This window comes from Scophthalmus maximus, chromosome 1 (assembly GCF_022379125.1).
Source record: "Scophthalmus maximus strain ysfricsl-2021 chromosome 1, ASM2237912v1, whole genome shotgun sequence".
NCBI lineage: Eukaryota > Metazoa > Chordata > Actinopteri > Pleuronectiformes > Scophthalmidae > Scophthalmus > Scophthalmus maximus.
Window position 1 is genome coordinate 11,332,693 of NC_061515.1, and position 21,031 is coordinate 11,353,723.

Here is a 21,031-nt window from a genome sequence, read left to right on the forward strand (position 1 = left end):
CAAACTTACAACACAGAGGGTCAAAAGGGCAGAAGCAAAACCTAACATTATACCTTCTGCTTCCTGCTCTGATTGCATCCCCGAGGAATCAACAGGGAGACGTTACCCTGAGGGCAGCCAGGGCATCTGTTTCTGCTCTCCATCTTGACAACCTCTCCAGCATCCCTGCTTGTTCTCCTCTGGCTCACTCTCCAATTTTATAGATAACTGGTGAGGGAAAAGTAGATGGAAATAGAAAGTGATGGAGGCGGCAGCAGCAGCAGTGAGTCAAATGAACAGCAATGGTTGTTTCCATGACAACCCAAAACTTCCCATGTAACAGTGCCAGATCAGCAAAAGTGAATGCCGCTTTACCGGATAATGTCCAACAGCCTCCGTGTGTTGATGTCAACAAATATAGCTGGTGAAAAGATGACAGCTTATCAAAATTCACATTGTGCTCTGAGCTCTCATCAATACTGAACGGTAGACAGTTTATTTCATCATAACATACTGTAGTTTTTTTATGTGTTGGGGAACAATAATACTACACTGTTTTCTTCACATTCCAATGTTGAATATAGTTCATTATACTCTGTTCATTAGCCTTGTCTGAATACACAGCTACTCATGCCCACAGAGATCCATTCAAATGGTCTAAAGCTGAGCTTGATCATAGGGAAGAATGGGGCAGACAACAGTGCATCTTCATCGTGATTGTTTTTCAGAGTAACAATTATTTTTTCTGTCTGTTGTTGCCTGTTAACTCTCTTGCTACTGTGGCTTTGTATTATCCTTCGGCTCCCATTCAGTTTGTTTTTCTCTCCTCTGCCTCGGTTTGCATTAGTCAGGCTTCTTCTTTCTGCCATTTCGCAGCCTCTGGTGTCAGAGTGCTGCTGCTGCTGCCCCATGGTGTTGAATAAGCAGTTTCAGGTCAGCAAAGGGTTCATCAGAGAAACTCAACCCTTCTCCGAGATAGTGCTGCTTTTCACCAACAAACACGCACATGAACGACAGATAAAGCATGGAATTTAAGAATATACGTACATGCAAAGTCAACAGCAATTGAACATTTAAACATATCTAGTGACTTGAATGCCTAGTATTTGATATTGCTAACCAAAAGGAATAAACCACCTAAAATATGGATGAATTCTGTAACAAAATTTTGTTGCTCATTGCTGATCCAATAAATAAATAAGTCTATCAATTACCAATATACCAGAGAGGTGTGAGAACTAGCAGTTGGGTGTAAAATGAAGCATCCTCAGTCTGAATACCACACCAAATACGATCTAATACACTATGTACTCTCTCTGAGAAAATGCTTACAGACATCACTTCGGGGATTATAACATCAAGTCCTAGTTAATGAATGCCCCCATGTATGTATATACATCACGTCACAAACTGTGGAAAGATGAATCTGTCTCCAGAGCTGCAGGATCCATATCCATTGTTAACTTTATTCTTATTATTAACAATGTAGTTGCACCTATGTGTCCCCTCTTTCTGCCCACCTCTCCTCTCACCCCAACCGGTCACAGCACATGGCCGCTGACATATGAGTCTGGTTCTACTAGATATTACTTCCTGTTATAGGGGAAGTTTTTCTCCTCCACAGTCACCAAGTGCTTGCTCATTGTGGGAACTGTTGAGTTTCTCTGTAATCTTGTGAGGTCTCAACCTTACTATGTAAAGTGCCTTGAGACAATGTATTTGGTGATTTGGCGCTATACAAATAAAATTGAATTGAATGCATGACACGTGCCCTCAAATTCTGAAACTGAATCCTGCAATGCAAAATCAATCTGATAAGAATTAAAGAAAAAAAAAACTGGGAACAAACAATACAATACAAAGTAACAGCAATAAAACAATTTATTCCATCATAAGATGACTCCACACACGTCCACAAAGAGAGTTAAGTTAATCAATTTATGCAAATGCTGATATCAGGCAATGGTTTTGGCCAAAATTCTACAAACGGTCCAGGTGCCTCTGACATGTCAGACTTCTCCTTGATCATATATCATCTTCTACTGCACAATTCATTGTTGTTTATTTCTGTCGCTCTGGCTCAAAAAAATCCTGCTCGTCATCACCATGGAAACAGGGAAAGCCCCCCACACTGCCAAGGGAACCAGAGTGAAAAAAAGTATGATTTTTTTTTTTTCCTGATACGAGTATAAGATAGATGTTCTGCAGTGCTGCTCTGGTCCGAGTGTGAACGTGGGTGTATGCGTGTATTCCCTGTGGTCCCATTTGATTGGGAAAGCGCTGATTTAGCTGAGCCTGCACATTTTGATCTAGACTTTGCACAGTTTACTTGGCCATGTCCTCGGCGACAGCCTTCCTAATTTTATCCTTCAGGTACGCCGACTTCTGCCAGTCTGACTTCAACTCCAGCCATTCGTAATACGGGACCTGAAAGAGGATAAAATAATTGAGTTTATCATACATTTCTTTTGCTAGTGAGCAATTAACTCCTTATTGTCATTTCTTTTAAAAAGGCATTTAATTGCTGGCTTTTGGTCTCAAGTAGTTGTCAACAATGTTGCTCAGATGACACATCCTGCAACACTGCAACCCTTAAAGGGAAGTGATGCTGCTATTGGCTCAGGAAATTGTCCTAGAAGAGGGCGAGAGTGCCTGGACTGGCCTAGATGAAGCAGAGCTGCCGCTGGAATCTATTTATACCACAGACTGCAGCGGGACTCTCCTGACTCTCAGTTCTACCAAAGTAATGAGACCATTGTTTGCATGGCCTTAGCCTGTCGGTTACAGCGGCAAATTCCGAAAATTCCTTTCTAAAATGGCTTTAGTACACAGTGTGAGAAACAAACAACTCAGTTCATCTGATATGGAGAAAATTGTATGATCTCTGCCTAAAAAAAAGAAAATTAAACACTGCTACAAATCTTGGTTATCCAAACTCCTGCCTCTCCCTACCTCCACTAGGATGAAGCCCGCCAACTGAAGATGTCGCTTCATCATGACAAACCGCCCCAGAAGGTCTTTACTCTTGGAGCCAAAGTGGGGATATTCCCAAGCCAAGAAAGCAACCCTAAAAACAAAAGACAGGAACAGAGAGTAAAAGCTTAACACAGCAAGAGAAAAAAAACGTCAAGACAACGAAGCTCACTTGATTCTCCCATGACTCACCGCTGTACCCCTCGACTGGGCAGAGTAGCGTTTTCCATTATCGACACGTCAACTGGTTTGTTGTCACTATCCACTACCAGCTCACCCTCTGATTAGAGAAGGACATGTCAGTTGTAAAAAGAACTGCATTGAAAATATTGCTGTCAGAGCAGAAGTTCTCCAATAATTAAAGGAACAGACAGCGTGACTGTGTGCATGATCTGACAGTATATTTATGGGCCATCTTGTTTCATTTATTTTACGAATCCAAAAATCTGATTTACCCAGCTCTATTCGGTTAGTTGGGACCTTACGGACAATTTTTCTCTGATGATCAGAAAAGTAGTGCGGTAATTTGCCCAGTAAAGCTTTTGCAGTAAAAATTAGGATATGGGTTTTCCATCCAAAACTTGGTGATGTCTTACAGAGATGTGCACGGGCGGTTGCGCCAGTTGTAATGCAACATGATATACTACGGTCAGCTTTTTCAAGAGAGATCGAGATGCACGCATATACATAATATTACATCACCATAATCTAATACTGGAAAAAGGTACTTTCGACTAATCTTTTTCTATCAGTAAAAGAAAAGCACTTTTATATGAAAATAGAATTCTATCTTCGGTCTGACTTTTCAAGCCGCTATCAATATGTACTCGGAAGGACAACTTGTCATCAAGCCAGATGCAAAGGTATTTGTAAGAGGTAACCCACTTCAGACGAGTGGCATCTATTGTTAAAACCATACCATCAGAGGGTTATGAATAAGAATGGGTAAAAATCATTAATTCAATCCGTCTGGAGTTTTAGTACCAATTTAAACTTGACTAGAGATATTTGTAACTTGTCAAAAGCAGACTAAATAACCCATTGCCTATTTTAGAGATGATGCCATCTGCATAAAAGGGGTACATTAACTGGATAAAATTCTACAACAAAATCATTTCACCATCGATCATAGAAAATAAGATTGGTCCTAAAACAGATCCTTGAGGAACACACATCCTTGCTGTCAGAGATTTTGCTCGTCTTTCCCCTTACCGAGGGTCCATCCATACACAGTGTCAACCCCAGTGCGAAGGGCCTCTGTCCTCCCACCCACCAAACTCTGTAATTCCTCTCTCAGACTGCTTTGCAGTGGGGAGAGAGTGGGCGAAACTGATGAATAAGTCAGGGACGATGGAATATCCGAATCTGAGGAACCTGGATACTCTAAGTGGAGAGTGGCAGCAATGTGGAGGAGCTTCAGTCGAATGTTCTCTCCAACTACACCGCCGCCTATAAAGGAAAAAAAACAGAAAAGAAAACAATAAAGGAAATAAGTGCGGGCAGACAACCCACTGGCAAGGACAATGTTTTGTAGTTATGCTTTATATCTTGAAACGGGGATTAATAAGCCTTTCTAAACAAAAATGTATTTGTGCTGTACTGCCATCTACTGAGCCACAATGGTATTTTGCCCTTCTGCTGACAGAGACCACTGTATTTCAAACAAAAATAATATGACTAATTTATGCATTATGTTCCCAAACAAATTATCCCCACCCTTGGGCCTAGTAACCTATGATGAGAAGGGGATTCCTGATGCGGGGACAATTATTGGCTCATTAATCCAAGCTTATTTAAACTGTAATGTCCTTTCATGGTCTATTGAGATGTACCAGAGGAGTGCAAATGTAAAGCTCCAACATCTTTAAATGTTGACATTATAACTTTTATTATTACTAATGGCTTTATTTAATTAGAATCTGTCATTTGGTGTCACCAGAGCCCAGGGTGACACCTATAAATTGCATGTTTTTTCTGACTATCTAAAACCCAAGATTTCCAAAAGCTACAAGCTTTGTGAAATACTATTATATGGTCAATTTCAGAGCCTGATTAAGAGCACGAGTGTCATGCTCTGGTGCCTGAAACACTTTTGCCAGCATCTCCAAGTTCAGAGGAGCAGGTGTTGATGAACATCCACAGCTATGTGCCTCACCTGACAGACGGGTAAGGTGCTGTTGTTGTGTGAGGGGGATGAGGTATTGGGGCTTTGCCTGCTGAAGCACACACAGAGACCAAACCACATTCGTCTGCAGCAAGGGTTCTAGGCCAGAGAGGGACACCTCCAGCAAAGAGTGAACCTGTACACAAATTGGCACACAGAGAAAACAACACAGAGGATAAATTCAAGGAAGGAAGTAGAAACAACCATGTGAAAGAAAACAGACGGCCTTTAATGTCACAAGTACCTTGTTGTAGAACTGTTCATTCATGCTGGGCTGGAAGCCCAGTCTGGCAAATGACATGAGCAAATTACAAACCGCAGGGATATTATACTTCTCACTGTTTGCCATGTAGTGCTGTTGAAAAATGTACAGAGAAAAAAAAAATGTATATATATATATATATATATATATATATATATCAGTTTATCTGAAATTAGACATAATGCACTCTTCAAAATTAAATGACTCTAGTATAAGGTGAGTGACTAACCTCAGCAAAGGCCTCAAAGAGAGGGATGTGGAGCCATTTGAGGAAGCCCAGTGATTTAGAGCAGCGTATGACATTAACCGGGTACAGCTCCGGGACTCTGGGCAACAACTCTGAGGCCATTCTCTGAAATACCTGACTGTGATGGAAATTCAACTTCCCTAGAGAAGGGCAAAGGCAGAGATGATGCTGTTAGCAGTGTACAGTCTGCAAGTGAGAAGATGATCGCTTCCAAGTTGCACTACATATCCAAGTTTACACAGGAGATTATATTTTTTTGCTACTACTACATGATAGTCCATTACAGAGGTTTAACAAACAATATTTCACAAAGTTGTAAAAAAAACAAAAAAAAATTGTAAATTAACACAGGGGGAACAAAATGTAATCAACAAAAGCAGCTGCCATTAAAATTCTAACTAGAAAACCTCAGAAGGGCTCATGATTTGCAGCATTAAATCTAACAAAATAAAACTCCTACAGGCGGTTCGTTACTCCATCTTTGAGCCTATAACCCCTTACCAGTCTAGCTTGAGGGCTTGCCACAAGTTTGATATTGGTGGATGCATACTTTGAATGTAAGAAGCCATGTTATTATATTTTGAGTGTCATTACCATAAGCAAAAGCCATGTCCAATATAAGTGGAGTGGTGAACTCTGATGATGGCTTCTTAAGAAGATGATAGGAGAGAGCTCTGAGCAGTGGGACACTTCTGCGACTCTGAGTAGCCAAAGACAAACAGACTCTACGGATCTCTGTAGCAGAAAATCCCTCTGCGAGCTCCAAAGCCTGCAAGACATACAAGTCAAAGGTCATCACAATGGTTTAGGATTACAGACCATCTGCATCAAACATCTACTGGAGCTCTCACGCATTAGATTTGTTTGTTGTTGCTGTGTTTATGTAAGCTAAATATCAAAACTTTCTTATACCTTTCCCCGTTGGAGACAAAGATTTAGATATAATCTAGAGGGCTCATTCATAACGGATTGCATCAGTAGTATACTTCTTCTACTATATCCTCAAACATTGTACAATTACATTACTCCTTTAACAAATCATATGGAATTACATGTAACTTTACTTCAGCAGAGAAAAACCCTGTCAAGCTTTTAAAGGCAGTAATTCATCTTCTGTTTCAAAAATACTTGGCCTAGCACACACAGTTTGAGATTAACATGTTCATCTGGAACATTTACTGTGTTCAATGATAACTCATACCTTGTCCTCTAATTTGTCCATCAAGGTAGGGGAAAGGTTTCGTCCTTTGACTATCAGTAAACTGATAGTTTTACTGTCATTGATTTCAGTCCAGCGCAGTTCCAGTTGTTTCATTACGGCATTCACTATTGCTTCATTCTTGTATCCCTTATGAAAAGTTCCCATGTCTGCTATGTGGGACAGTTGTTTGAAGCTGAATCTGCGTATTCGCCACAGGACCTCCGTCTGGACAGATTCGAGTACAGGGTTGGTGGAGGGCAGGTTTATGATCCAGAGAGCTCGCAAGGCACACACTATGTTGCTGTTCCACACTGAAGGCACCTGGAAGAAAAACACTCACATGAATGAGTAATCACGGACAAGCACAAGAGCTCAAGTCAAATGTTGATCACCATACACTATGACAAGGTTGGTTCACCTCTGTGTCTGTCTTCCTTACCTGTCTGTATAGGGTATTCAACATATCCAGTAGCCTTGGATCCAGCATCAGAACATTAAAATCCCCCTTCGTCTTCACCACCATCACAGCCAACGTAAAGAGGGTTCTAGCAGCTTGATTAGCATTTCGTCCATGCTCTGCCCAGGCCAGCAGGATGTCCTCTGGCACTGCTGCCTTTTCCAAAATATTGTCCAATTGTGAGATTTTTAAAAAGTTTGTGATGGTGACATTGTTGGGAACAGTCTTTCCCTGGCACATTAGCCTCTCTGTGACCCTTGGCCAGCCCCGAGCCCTCCGCATCTCTGTGGCAGCCGGACACAGGCGGACAGCGATGGCAGCGGTTGCAGCTGGAGCCTGGGAGGAGGTCCTGCAGAGCAGAGGCGCATATCTGCCCAAGAGGCGACCTGCCATCGTGTCTGAAGGGACAAGACTGTGGCCACGGGTGGGGGAGGTCTCTCACAATGTCGCAGCCAGCGTAAGCATCCAACATTCAGCCTAAAGGAAAGGACGAAGACATATGTCAGAAACGATCACAGCCTTCACTAGCTCAGTTTAATTTAGTCGAACCCAGTCAAGTCAAGTCTTCCACTATATACTTCATTCATCTTCCATCGCCCCCTGGTGATAGATATCGGGGCTCATGTAATGGTTGTGTAACCCGCAGTTGTGTAACCCGCAGTTGTAATTGGCCACCTGTCTGGGGCACACAATGGCGTTACGGCATGCTGTAAATTCGTTGCCGTTTTTGTTTTGACGCCGGGGACGAGCTGCTGACATGTAACCGTAAGTGCTGACCTTGTCGCGCAACACAGGACGCGCGGTGAAAAAAACGCAGCCGAGCAGCTACGGGCGTCTCCTCTCACGACCCCGAGCGTCATTAGCAAAAGCCGAACGCGGACATACGTCACCCTAACACAAAATCGAAGACTTACCTGTAGATACATAACACGATAACCTCACCGGAGCCTCATCACATGGACTTGGCTGTCGGAAGCAGTCGCGGGGAAATGACGTAGTCGGTCTTTGCCACGTGACGGGCGAACGCAGTTGTAATTGGTTTGTCTTATTCCGGAGAATTCGTGCTCAGAAATCACCTTTTTTTTCTTCTTTTTCTTCTTTTTTTATGATTATGTCCAGGTTGTCTTGTGTGAGGTGAAGATTCAGGTGAGTCGTCCACTGGTGTTTCCTTTGTGAGGCAAAGTGAGCGAGTTTTCTGACTCTTCTGTCACAACCACGGAGCCAGACAGTGGTCACGTGGTAGAATAAATATTCAATTCATTAAATGTTTGCACTTCATACGCGCAACACCTGGTCTGATTTAGGAGGAAGCGTCATTTTCCACAGGTAAAAAAATAAAAAAATATAAATGAAAAAAAAACAAAAAAAAAACCCTTGTTGAATAATGCATCCACACTGCAACTTCATTTTTCTGAAGAGCTATGGTAAAATGTTCAATGTTTTCATCGGCACTTGTTTGTTTCGATTCTGTCAAGCGTTTAATTTTGACCGAAGAGGCAATACCAGAGACAGTATTACTTGGCAGCTACAGCCTATTATTCCGAATAATAGCAAAGGAATCAAGAAAAGTTATTCCCTCATGCAGCAACACTTAGATGCATACAAATACATCGATGAGCTAAACAAAAAGGGTTCCCTTCAGAAATGATCAAACATTAACTAAAACCAGTCGTATCAAATAAAATCTGATGACTCATGTGCTGTAGACGTCATTTATCATGCATTTCTACCCGACGGCCGCTGGGGGGCTCTGTACACCCCCACACTAGTGTAATATGTAAGTGTTGGTAGTGAAACAATTGGGTTTACTGAGAAATGGTTAACTTAGCCGAAACCTTTTATTTGTTTGAATAAAAAAATGTATGCAAAAGATGAGTTTAAGATAAACAATAATCTGAAGGGTCACAGCAACAATTCAATACTGCTCTTCCATTCATTTTAGTTTAGAATTGAAGCCAATGAGATGTCATGATTTACTGTAGGGGAGTGCGTTTCATATGATTTCATATGATGCAACTCGTTAGCCCGGATAATGTACAAACATACAGTATCTGTTTTGTGATGTGGATGAAGCCTTTAACCTCTAGCTACAGGAGCCAGAGATTGTGAGTGTGAGGTTTATTGAATTTGAATTGAATTATATTCATTACATAAAAAAGTGTGTGTTGCTCCCCCGGCCTGTGTCCCATGTCTCCCTGTGTTGTTACCCCATCATCATCACCCCCCCCCCCCCCCCCCCCCCAACAATGTGTGATTAGAGCTGATAAAATCAGGCTGATGCCATTACCTTGATTATACTGTCATTCTACAGTATACAGTACAGTACAATGTTGACTCTCTAACACGCAACTTATCTTACCTGGATGGTATTTACCCAGCATGCAACATGTTCTGGGCAGGAACAGTTAAGGGACAGGGTGACCTTAATTCAACTTTCACTCTTTACTCAACTTTCCCTCTTTACTCCTCCTCCTATACATTTTGTTATAAAATTGATAGGAATCAGGCATTCCTTCTAAAATTAAATTATGTTCCCATAATTTGTCCTATTCTGTAATATTTAGATTAATACAACATGTCTTTGCCAATAGGCAATACAGTAATACTAATGTAACCTTGTACATTCTATGATGCAGTAACTGTGTGACAGCATATGCAACAGTCCATCTTAATTTTTACATTTACTACTGTACTTTCTACATTAACTACTTTATTACTGTAGTCACCTGAGCTTCCTTAAACCATGTAGACAGGGCTGCGGACACGTGTTTGAAATGGTCTTGTATATTTGTTTAATTTAAAGCTTAAATCTGTGATCAAAAAAGCCACCAAAACTCAAAATTCAAGATTAGATCTGTTTGTCAAATCCCACAATAAAAATCAGCTCTTTATAAACATATAAAAACATAAAAATATTGTCATCAGTGATGTTTGTAACCCCCTAACCCTAAATGTCAGTAATTGGTAGTTGATTAAATGAGAGGAGGCTGCATGTTGGTGTAGTGGTTAGCACCTTCACCTCACAGGAAGAAGGTTCTGGGTTCGAGTCCCGGTTCAACCAGGGCCTTTCTGTGTGGAGTTTGCATGTTCTCTCCGTGTATGCGTGGGTTCCCCTGGGTTCTCCGGCTTCCTCCCACAGTCCAAAGACATGCAGAATGGGGTTAGGTTCATTGGAGACTCTAAATTGACCGTAGGTGTGAATGTGAGAGTGAATCGTTGTCCGTCTCTGTATGTGGCCCTGTGATAGGCTGGCGACCTGTCCAGGGTGAACCCCGCCTCTCGCCCAATGTTTGCTGGGATTGGCTCCAGCGCTCCCCCGCGACCCTTAAATGGATAAAGCGGTAGACGATGAATGAATGAATGATAAAGGAGAGGATAGGAGAGAGGGACTAAAGGAGAGACTATTCAAATCAATTTTTTTTTTAAAGTTAGTAGACACAACGACTGGGTATCACAAGCAGACATCATGACAAATGAAGTGCGGAGTAGAAGCTGAAGACAGAGGAAGGCATGGGGTCACAGACAGTGTGTTGCCATCATAGTATCACACAGCCAGTTGTAGCCCACAGGAGGAGGAGGAGGAAACTCAACCTCAGTGGACATGTTGACACCATTAACCTGCCTCTGTCTGTGGCTTTTTCCAAAGCTATTCTATAATGTGAGCAGGGATTGGCACCATGGCGTGACAGCTGACTAACTCGAGCTTCCTGGCAGTTGTCTCCCGGAGTTTGTCTTCCCTTCATATTAAGTTTTGTGGTGCTGCAGGGAATCATCGACTGTCAATGGATATGTCGAATGACTCGAAGGCCCGTGGTAGCCTGTGGTGTAGCTTTTGGTGTAAATTGATACAGGGCAATGTCAGGCGCACTGGTAGGAACGACATTGGCCAGTTTTAACCTTCACTGCTCCTTCGTCAAATCAGTTTATCAGGAAAAGAAACGTGCAACGGAATGATAAGAGATAGAGACAGAGAAACACTTGCCTACGCTTGTGATATGAACGCGTTTGTGTGTGTGTTTGACCTGCCTTGGGGTGACATTGTTGTTACATGAGGTCCCATTTTACGCAAATTGTCGTATTTAAGTACGTGTTTAATCACGTGTCTGTGTGTGTCCAGAAGTGTGTGTGTGCGCATGCCTGTATTAAAAGGGGAGTTTCAGGTATAAAAGGCTTTTCCAGAAAATTTGTCCTGTTTCTAACCATTGTTTGTGTGTATATATGTGTGTGTGTATATGTGAGAGAGAGAGAGGGTGAGGGAGAACCAGGGTCTGTGTTTGGGACTGGACCATAACTGAGTGGCCAAAATTTCGAGGGGGAAGAAAAATCGAGTGGTCTGGACCTCCATTGATTTAGGAGAGCGGCCTCCCATCACACCGGCAACCATGAGTAAAACGGTAAAGACCCAGAAGATTTTTTGATGACTATTCACGTTGTTTGTTTTGGCTGTGGGATACCGTAGTCAAGTCCTTCAATATTGTAAAAACACTAATGTGCAAATGTTTTAATTTAATATGATCTAACAAAGACACAGACTAGATCAGATAAACATAATACATGTATATGTACGTCTGTAGAAATGGACAAGGCTCATAATAATTACAGTTTATAATCATTTATACTACCTTGATTATATAAGATAAAGTTTTGTTATAGGGCTTATTTCTTGTAGTCTGTATATATATATATATATATATATATATATATATATATACTACTTTCTTCCATCCGCTGCAAATTTCCATTTGTAATGTGTTACTATAGGTACATAAAGTTAAAATAAATACATCTGCCTCTTGTTTCTCAGACTGTTTCTTTTCTCTGACTGGCATGGATATACTGTGCTTCAGTACACAGTGTGAAATGTCAGGATGTGTTCAGGCCTATTTACTGTCAAATAAACCATTGCACTGTTTGAGTTATATTCACAAATCAAGCACATCAATTCATGCATGTCAATATTTTTCCCATTTCTGGCTTTGTTCAGGATTCTTACAATATGTTCGAGATGGACGGAGAGATGGAAAAGAAGAAGAAGAAAAAGATAAAGAAAAAGGAGAAACTGGAGGGCATGAAGAAAGAAATGGATATAGTGAGTAATGACAGTTACAGCTAGTGGGAGGGTGGCAGCTGTAATGAGCGGTGTAATTTAATGTACAACAGTCCTGTTAAATTCATGGATAAATAATTAGTTCTGCTCTGCATGGACAGACACTGATACTAACAAAGCCTCAGGTCTGCACAGGAGTGAGAAGACTTACATGAGAAAAAAGTGGTGAACTCAGACTTTAATTACAGCTGCAGTGAAGTTAAGACTAAGTTCTACATAGAATAGTTAATTTAGTTAGTGGTAACAGCTCTGAATGAATATCCTCGATTCACTCAGATCTGTCCTGTAGCATTCTGAATCAATGATGTCCTCTGTCTCTTGCAGGACGACCACGAGATCACAATAGACGAGCTGGAGATGAGATATAACACGAGCGTTACCAAGGTAAGAATGTTCTTCTGTTGTGGCTTTTCTTGTTTATTTTAGGAATTGTTTTCCCTTTTTTTTAAAAATGTATTTAAAATAAGTTTTAATCTGGGTTTTTTGTTCTCCATCCACAGGGCATGACCTCCACCTTTGCCCAGCAGATCTTGGAGAGAGATGGTCCTAATGAACTGAAGCCTCCAAAAGGAACCCCAGAATATGTGAAGTTTGCCAGACAGCTGGCTGGAGGGCTGCAGTGTCTGATGTGGGTCGCAGCTGTCATCTGCTTCATTGCCTTCGGGATTGAACTTAGTAGAGGGAACCTCACCTGCTTTGACGATGTGAGTAATATTACCAACAGAGGAGCAGGAAAAGCTCTATTTGAATCAGCCATTCCTATCGTTCCGTTTTTTTTATGGTTACAACTTTCTGACTTCAGCTCTACTTGGCCATCACTCTGATTGCTGTCGTTGTGGTTACTGGATGCTTTGGATACTACCAAGAGTTCAAGAGTACCAACATCATCGCCAGCTTCAAGAATCTGGTGCCACAGGTAAGTTGCCCATAACAAAAAAGTGCAAAAAAAAGGCGTTCCCTATCATGTCTGTCACTCTCTTGTTTCCCCCTGTCTCCCAATCTCCGATAGCAAGCTGTTGTGATCCGTGATGGAAAGAAAAATCAGATCAACGCCTACCAACTGGTGGTGGGGGATTTGGTGGAGATCAAAGGGGGCGACAGAGTCCCAGCCGATATCCGCATCATCACTAGTCAGGCTTGCAAGGTAAAAAACACACACGCTACACATAAATATAGACAAAGAAGGATAGGCTGCTTGTTAAGAAAATAAAAAATGTATTGACGCATACATAGGCTCATGCTTTAAAAGCTGTTGAACTTTTTTTCAATCTTTTATTGTCTCCAGAACTCTGCTTGTTTAAAAATACGAATGCTATTCTACATTCAGAGTAGGCAGGATCAACTTCAAAATTGTGACCTTTTTCATTATTGAGTCCTCGGGAGGTCAGACAGTGTAGTTCATTTATACTGTAATGAGTTTGGTGCCAACTGGATTGAGCTGCATATGAGGCCAGTTAGTGTAATGTTTGTACAACCCAAGTAACAGACAGTGGAAGAATGAGCCACTTCTTTAATTTTGAAAATAATAATAACAAGCTCAATCCATCATCACACACCTTCCCTTCCAAGCCATTCCCATGTAACGAACCGTGCGTGCGGGTATGCGTGTGTGTGCGTGTGTGTGTGTGTCAGGTGGACAACTCATCCTTGACAGGCGAGTCTGAACCTCAGACCAGGAGTCCAGAATGTACTCATGAGAATCCACTGGAGACCAGGAACATTGCTTTCTTCTCTACCACCTGTCTGGAAGGTACAGCAGGCTACATACTGCACATGTCTATTGGTGGTCTGGCCTAGATATTCACCAATCAGCCAAAACATCAAAACCGTTTTGTTTAATTTATTAGTTTCTATGTAAATTCTTCCACTGCAGTGCCTTGCTCAGGGGCACAATGACAGTAACGACTGACGGACGAGGGAAGATTAGAATAAACCTCTCCTCCTCTCCAGGTATAGCAACTGGCATGATCATTAACACGGGTGATCGCACAATCATCGGTCGGATCGCCAGCTTGGCGAGCGGCGTCGGCAACGAGAAGACCCCCATTGCAATAGAAATCGAGCACTTTGTGGACATCATTGCTGGTCTTGCAATCTTTTTCGGGTTTACCTTCTTCGTGGTTGCCATGTTCATCGGATACGCCTTCCTGGAAGCCACGATCTTCTTCATGGCTATCGTGGTGGCCTATGTGCCAGAGGGGCTGCTGGCCACAGTTACTGTGAGTTTAAAGCAACAAATGTGGATTCCTATCTCTGAAATTCTTCATGATTAAAAAAACCCCAATCTCATTGTACTTTATGAGATTTCGGTATGAATGTTCACTTTGGATTATGGCACCAAGATGTGTGCTATCCAACACTGTGGGTAAAATAATGTTCTATTGGCTAGACAGATTTGACACTGCTCTGTAGTGATATGTCTTTGGTAACAGGTGTGTCTATCTCTGACTGCTAAACGACTTGCCAGGAAGAACTGTGTTGTGAAGAACCTGGAGGCTGTGGAGACATTAGGTGAGTAAACTACCTGAACATGTCCTGCTCCTCGTAGTTCTGTTGAATTCCGGCAGAGTCTGTTCTATGATCTGGGAAAATCTTATGAGGACTCGACTTGAGCAGTTCGGTCTTTATTAAACTGTTCCAGCATGGGTGCGTGTAGATATTCATGACCTGTGGGTGTTTAGGCTCCACTTCAGTGATCTGCTCTGATAAGACGGGCACGCTGACCCAGAACAGAATGACTGTCGCTCACCTCTGGTTCGACAACCACATCCACGCTGCTGACACCACCGAAGATCAGTCAGGTAAACACGTCAGTCTGATTTTGTCCAAAGCATTTTCCTTTGAAAAAGATCAACGATGTTCTTGTGAGCAATGTTGTAGTATAGATATTAATATGCTATAATAAGCTAACATGTGGACTGCTTTTTAAAGATGGATTACTGTTGTTCCACGTTTGAGTCATCATGTGATTGTGTGGTTTTCAGGGCAAAGTTTTGACCAGTCTTCTGAGACATGGCGTTCACTGGCGAGAGTGGCCACCCTGTGCAACAGAGCTACGTTCAGACCCGATCAAGAAGGCATACCTATTCCTAGGGTACACATTTCTTCTGTTGAGACATTTGTAGTTGACTTCCTGCTATGGAGATAAGAGCCTCTGTTCTCGGCCATTGTCACGTTGTATCTCTCTTTTGCCGTCTCTCACACAGAGACTCGTGGTGGGAGATGCATCAGAGACAGCTCTGCTGAAGTTCACAGAGCTCACTGTAGGGAACATCATGGACTACCGCAATCGCTTCAAGAAAGTGGTGGAAGTGCCCTTTAACTCCACCAACAAGTTCCAAGTGAGAGCAGTTCCCCACTTTGATACCGAGATACTACTAGGGTACAATCCCGTGATTGATGTCCAGCTTTAATCATCTTTCATCAACCACCCCTCTCTGTCTCCAGCTGTCTGTTCACGAGCTGGAGGATCCACTGGACCTACGCTACCTGTTGGTGATGAAGGGAGCACCGGAGCGGATCCTCGAGCGCTGCTCCACAATTTTGATAAAAGGCCAGGAGCTGCCTCTGGATGAGCAGTGGAGTGAAGCTTTTCAGACTGCTTACATGGACCTGGGAGGACTGGGAGAGAGAGTACTGGGTTAGAAAACTCTCCTTGTTACACTGATGTGGCCTAATCCCTTTCTAATTAAGACTAGAATGTGTTCCTTCCCCATATACTGAAAGCAAACCAGAATATACATATTTGGTAAAAACCTTCTGAAGTTGTGTGCAAATGCTTTTGTATTTCTGGCACATAGTTTTGAAGCTTATAAAGTGATTAGACTGATATCTAATGATAAACATTCCTCCCCCCCCCTCCCAGGTTTCTGTCACATTTATCTTAATGAGAAAGAGTTTCCTCGTGGCTATCGATTTGATCCTGATGAGATGAATTTCACTACGTCCGGATTGTGCTTCGCTGGTCTCATCTCAATGATTGACCCCCCGAGAGCCACTGTACCCGATGCAGTGATGAAATGTCGTACCGCTGGCATCAGGGTGTGTTCACATTGCCCCGCATTCTCATAAACGGCTTGTGGTTGGGTTTGGATTTAAATCAAAAAAAATGACATGCAAGTAATGACTTTTGTAACGCTGATAACTTGTTTTCACTCTGTGACTTTGTCCATGTCATACATTTCCCTGTCTTGAAACCTCAGGTTGTCATGGTGACGGGAGACCATCCAATTACAGCGAGGGCAATTGCAGCTAATGTCGGCATCATCACAGAAGGCAGTGAAACCGTGGAAGACATTGCAGAGAGGAAGCGCATACCAGTCGAACAAGTCAACAAGAGGTGTTGGATCACACTTGTCCACACTTTGAACACTGTACATCACCGTGACAGATCAGGAAACTGAAGATACATTTCTGTATATTTATGTCAGGGCAGCATAATTCTACATCACCATCTTATAAAGATTTAGGCTACTGTACATGAGACTCTCGTGCATGCATGCATGGTCCTGTTTCTGTTCATCGCATGTTACTCAGTGCGACACTGTGTTGTCTGTGTGCAGGGACGCCCGAGCCTGTGTGATCAGCGGGGGTCAGCTAAAAGATATGAGCAGTGATGAGTTGGATGACGCACTGCGGAACCACCCCGAGATGGTGTTTGCAAGAACATCACCACAGCAGAAACTGATTATTGTGGAGAGTTGTCAGCGTCTGGTAAAAATACACACACACACACACACACACACACACACACACACACACACACACACACACACACATACACACATTTATCGATCATTTAAAGGAAGATACACACTCTAAAGCAAATGTCCTATACTGATCATTTGAAAAGTGTGGTCCCCTCGGAGGACCGTGAATGGTGAGATATCAGGGGCGGAGACTGGTTTGCATTTGTTCATAGTTAGGTGTGTGAGGGATCAAGCTGCATTTTGAGGCTTGTGATAAACAACTCCCCCCCCCCCCCCACCAGGGCTCTATCGTGGCCGTAACAGGCGATGGCGTGAACGACTCACCGGCTCTGAAGAAGGCTGACATTGGCATTGCCATGGGGATCGCTGGGTCAGATGCTGCCAAGAACGCTGCAGACATGATCCTGCTGGACGACAACTTCGCCTCTATTGTCACTGGAGTGGAGCAGGGTGAGGCTTGGTTAAAGAAAAGATTAAAAGGAATCATTTTTTTGTATATCATATGTATCTTGGCAATATAATAAAGGTAGCTGTGCTAATCCAGTTTTCCTTCATGATTGTTTAAGTAAATATAAATATCCAGAATTCTGGATGCAGATAGTAAGAAATAACCTTGAAACAATAAAATGTTTTATTAATATTTTATTTATCTTGGCAGTTACATACAGTGATAGTGAAAACATTTAGGTTTTGATAAGAGACTTCAAAAAAACAAGACAGAATGTTGAAAGGATGTGATGCCTTTTGATGTCTTCTTTACAGTTAACAGTTTATATAATATAATATGTACATGGAGATTCTTTAAGAGTCAAGATGCTTGAGGAGAAAATTCCCAGTGACCAGAATGTGAGAGAGAATCTGCAGGTAGATGATTTGTACACTGACCACTGTATGAACTCGTGTTTGTGTGATCGTCTGAAGGCCGTCTCATCTTCGACAACCTCAAGAAATCTATTGCCTACACACTAACCAAAAACATTCCTGAGCTGACTCCCTATCTGATCTACATCACCGTCAGCGTGCCGCTTCCTCTGGGCTGCATCACCATTCTCTTCATCGAACTGGCCACCGACATCGTGAGTACAGCGGTGGCGTTGTTGGTTACCAATTCAGCAAGAAAAGAAATGAGCTATTTATGGTCATTACAGTTCTGATTTATCATTGTTATGGATGGTGATCGTGTCTTAATATTTGCTTGCATTTAACTGGGACACATTAACTTTCACCAGTCTTATGATAGGGTGACATCAATAATAAAATTAGCTACACCATCATCATCTTCCTCACACCCATATCTGCTGTACAGAGATATAATTCCATATCCGTCCTTCATTCCCGTCTATCCTGTAGTACCCCTCTGTTTCTCTGGCTTATGAGAAAGCCGAGAGTGACATCATGCACCTGAAGCCCAGGAACCCTCGTCGGGATCGCCTGGTAAACGAAGCCCTGGCTGTGTACTCGTACTTCCAGATAGGTGAGATTGTGTGTGTGTGCGCGCGTGTGTGCGTGTGTTTGTCTGTGACAGTCAATAAAACATCCATGCTCGATATTACTTGCACCAGTTGAACTGAACTGAATACTTACTTCACATAGGTATGAAATACACCCATAAAAGTTACCTGAATTGTTTGTCAAGACAGTCAGAATCCCTCTGGGGAGGTTGAGCCTCGTGTGATCTCTGAATGGTGTCACACAGCCAATAAGCTAGATTTATATTCTTTTAAAACAGTTTCGGCCCCTTTGTCTTTCTTTATCGTAGGAGCCATCCAGTCTTTCGCAGGTTTTACAGATTATTTCACAGCGATGGCCCAGGAGGGCTGGTTTCCGCTCTTGTGCATCGGCCTGCGCTCCCAGTGGGAGGACGTTCACCTCCAAGACTTACAGGACAGCTATGGGCAAGAATGGGTTAGTACACACTCAGAGATGCTACCTTTGTAATATACAGACATAAAAATGTGTGATGTTTGTCTCCTGCATTAGACCAACAGAAAGTGGTTGGGTATGGGGGTTATTGATATCTTTAATCAGCACAGAAACCAAATAACTCCTCCTCTTATGTTCTTGCCTCGGCTCGCAGACGTTCAGTCAGAGGCTGTACCAGGAGTACACGTGCTACACTGTATTTTTCGTCAGTATAGAGATCTGTCAGATCTCTGATGTGCTGATCAGAAAAACCAGACGTCTCTCTGTGTTCCAGCAAGGCTTCTTCAGGTCGGTAAACACACATCCCGAACACAATAGTATTTATTCATAACTGAGGTTGTAGCGTTAACATTTGCGGGGTTATTTCCGTGTTTGTAAAAATGTTAAAACTCTAGTTTAGTTATCAGCAGAATAAGAAGAACATTATCTTGCCATTATTCCTTGATGGTTAACCCTATTTTTAATTCTCATAGTCACATCATTAAAATAGACTATTTGCTACTTTTGCCATTTTAAATATTTGGAGCGGTTTGTTTAGAAAACCTGAAACAGACAAAGTTTTGTTTTTCTTTTCATGTGCAGCTCTCAGGAACTCAAATACATGCTTTTAAATACCTTATTAAACACCATATTTTGTGACTTATGGATCATTCATATTTGAAGTCTTCTCTTAAAGGTGTATAAAACTCAAAATAGAATTTCATGAATTCATTTGCAAGCAGATGCATCCATTTCATATGGAAACAATTAAATCCTGAACTAACAAGATTCCAGCTGAGTTTTTGTTACCTCCGTGTTTATTTGTGTGCAGGAACCGTGTCCTGGTTAGTGCCATAGTCTTCCAGCTCTTACTTGGTAATCTGCTTTGTTACTGCCCGGGGATGCCCAATATCTTCAATTTCATGCCCATCAGGTAAAAGCCGACAGTCACATGGTCACCATCGGAAATTAAACCTCAGACTTGATTAAAAAAAGAAAAAATCTGTGGCACATAGTGTAATGTTACATGTTGTGTTTCTACTTCAGGGTCCAGTGGTGGTTTGTTCCTGTTCCATATGGTATTTTAATCTTTGTCTATGATGAGATCAGGAAGTTAGGAGTCAGAAGATATCCAGGAAGTAAGTTGAAATTCATCACCTCCCTAACCATTTTTTTTTTATCCATCACCCTCTCTACTGTACATCCAGTGAGTTCTCATTAATCTATGGCTTGTGCTCTCCCAGGTTGGTGGGATCAGGAGTTATACTACTGAGACCAGAGATGCCCTTTCACTCACCCTTCCATCCATATGCATGAGAGCATCACTCATAAACAGAGTGCCGCAAACCCGGATGGTCTGACCTAATTTATAGTTCATCTATTTTACTTTGTAATCTATATATTTGTAGATTATCCTGTCTTTTAATATCAATTAAGAGTCTGCCTAAATCGTTTTAATAACCTATAAAAACGTTAATCAATACTGAAAGTCACTGTTGAATAAGTCACACAGATTTGATGTGTTCAAGCTCTTTGACCGTGGCTGCATTGTATTTGTACTAATAAAGAATTTTAAGACCAACGATGACCTCAAATCAATACTTAAATATCAGCAATTGTTTGTGTGTGTGTGTATGTTTTTTGTCTGTCAAATGTAGTATCTTTACTCAACTTTTTTACAGTTCAGAAATCACAAAGAGACTCATGTCTAAGAATATACACAAAGGAAAAAAAAAAGAAAATAAATATGCACAAAGACGTTTGATTTTGAAATGTGCATATGGAACCTAATTGATATAGTCAAATGAGGATGTCACAGCAGGTGGACAGGTGACTGTACTGGACGACGCCAGGCTAGTTTGACCTAAACCCTAATTATGAAATCTTCCCTATGAATGTTATCATGTCACATTTGTTCAGCTGTAGCTGGGTTCATCAATAATAACAAGTGTAAAATAGACTGTGAAACTAGAGGCTGCATTTGTCTTAAAGTAATAAATAGTAAGGAACCTTATGGTAGGACTGCACAT

At 41.9% G+C, this 21,031-nt stretch overlaps 2 protein-coding genes across 3 annotated transcripts; one reads left to right on the forward strand and one right to left on the reverse strand.

Annotated features, from left to right (window-relative positions):
• Window positions 1–1,842: 1,842 nt before the first annotated feature.
• Window positions 1,843–8,338, reverse strand: tbrg4 (transforming growth factor beta regulator 4). 2 transcript variants are annotated; one of them, XM_035618379.1, is made up of 11 exons: window positions 8,198–8,338; window positions 7,266–7,760; window positions 6,827–7,147; window positions 6,220–6,394; window positions 5,608–5,765; window positions 5,361–5,471; window positions 5,108–5,252; window positions 4,165–4,401; window positions 3,145–3,232; window positions 2,932–3,046; window positions 1,843–2,406 (listed from the first exon to the last, which is right to left on the reverse strand). In XM_035618379.1, exons 2-11 carry the CDS (start codon window positions 7,674–7,676, stop codon window positions 2,305–2,307), a joined length of 1,863 nt encoding a protein of 620 aa, XP_035474272.1. In that variant the 5' UTR covers window positions 7,677–7,760; window positions 8,198–8,338; the 3' UTR covers window positions 1,843–2,304. The 2 variants fall into 2 exon arrangements, with proteins under 2 accessions (XP_035474272.1, XP_035474212.1); XM_035618319.2 differs by lacking the exon at window positions 8,198–8,338 and adding an exon at window positions 8,061–8,161.
• A 2,230-nt stretch (window positions 8,339–10,568) lies between these two features.
• LOC118290733 (potassium-transporting ATPase alpha chain 1) lies at window positions 10,569–20,583 on the forward strand. Its single transcript, XM_047329301.1, has 24 exons — window positions 10,569–11,677; window positions 12,268–12,372; window positions 12,715–12,774; window positions 12,891–13,094; window positions 13,193–13,306; window positions 13,400–13,534; window positions 14,023–14,140; window positions 14,341–14,609; window positions 14,823–14,901; window positions 15,072–15,191; window positions 15,375–15,484; window positions 15,597–15,731; window positions 15,838–16,030; window positions 16,256–16,431; window positions 16,593–16,729; window positions 16,953–17,103; window positions 17,381–17,549; window positions 18,021–18,175; window positions 18,450–18,573; window positions 18,859–19,004; window positions 19,177–19,310; window positions 19,834–19,935; window positions 20,049–20,140; window positions 20,246–20,583. Exons 1-24 carry the CDS (start codon window positions 11,666–11,668, stop codon window positions 20,272–20,274), a joined length of 3,069 nt encoding a protein of 1,022 aa, XP_047185257.1. The 5' UTR covers window positions 10,569–11,665; the 3' UTR covers window positions 20,275–20,583.
• The last annotated feature ends 448 nt before the right edge of the window (window positions 20,584–21,031 follow it).

Excerpts from the sequence above, each read along its gene's own strand:
- tbrg4 (XM_035618379.1), bottom strand. The coding sequence starts at position 7,676 with ATGGCAGGTCGCCTCTTGGGCAGATATGCGCCTCTGCTCTGCAGGACC. Across the intron at positions 5,766-6,219 it reads GGACATGGCTTTTGCTTATG|GGAAGTTGAATTTCCATCAC; the intron begins GTAATGACACTC and ends GCCCTTCTCTAG. Across the intron at positions 5,253-5,360 it reads ATGAACAGTTCTACAACAAG|GTTCACTCTTTGCTGGAGGT; the intron begins GTACTTGTGACA and ends ATTTGTGTACAG.
- LOC118290733 (XM_047329301.1), top strand. Across the intron at positions 13,095-13,192 it reads ACCTCACCTGCTTTGACGAT|CTCTACTTGGCCATCACTCT; the intron begins GTGAGTAATATT and ends TTCTGACTTCAG. Across the intron at positions 14,610-14,822 it reads GGCTGCTGGCCACAGTTACT|GTGTGTCTATCTCTGACTGC; the intron begins GTGAGTTTAAAG and ends CTTTGGTAACAG.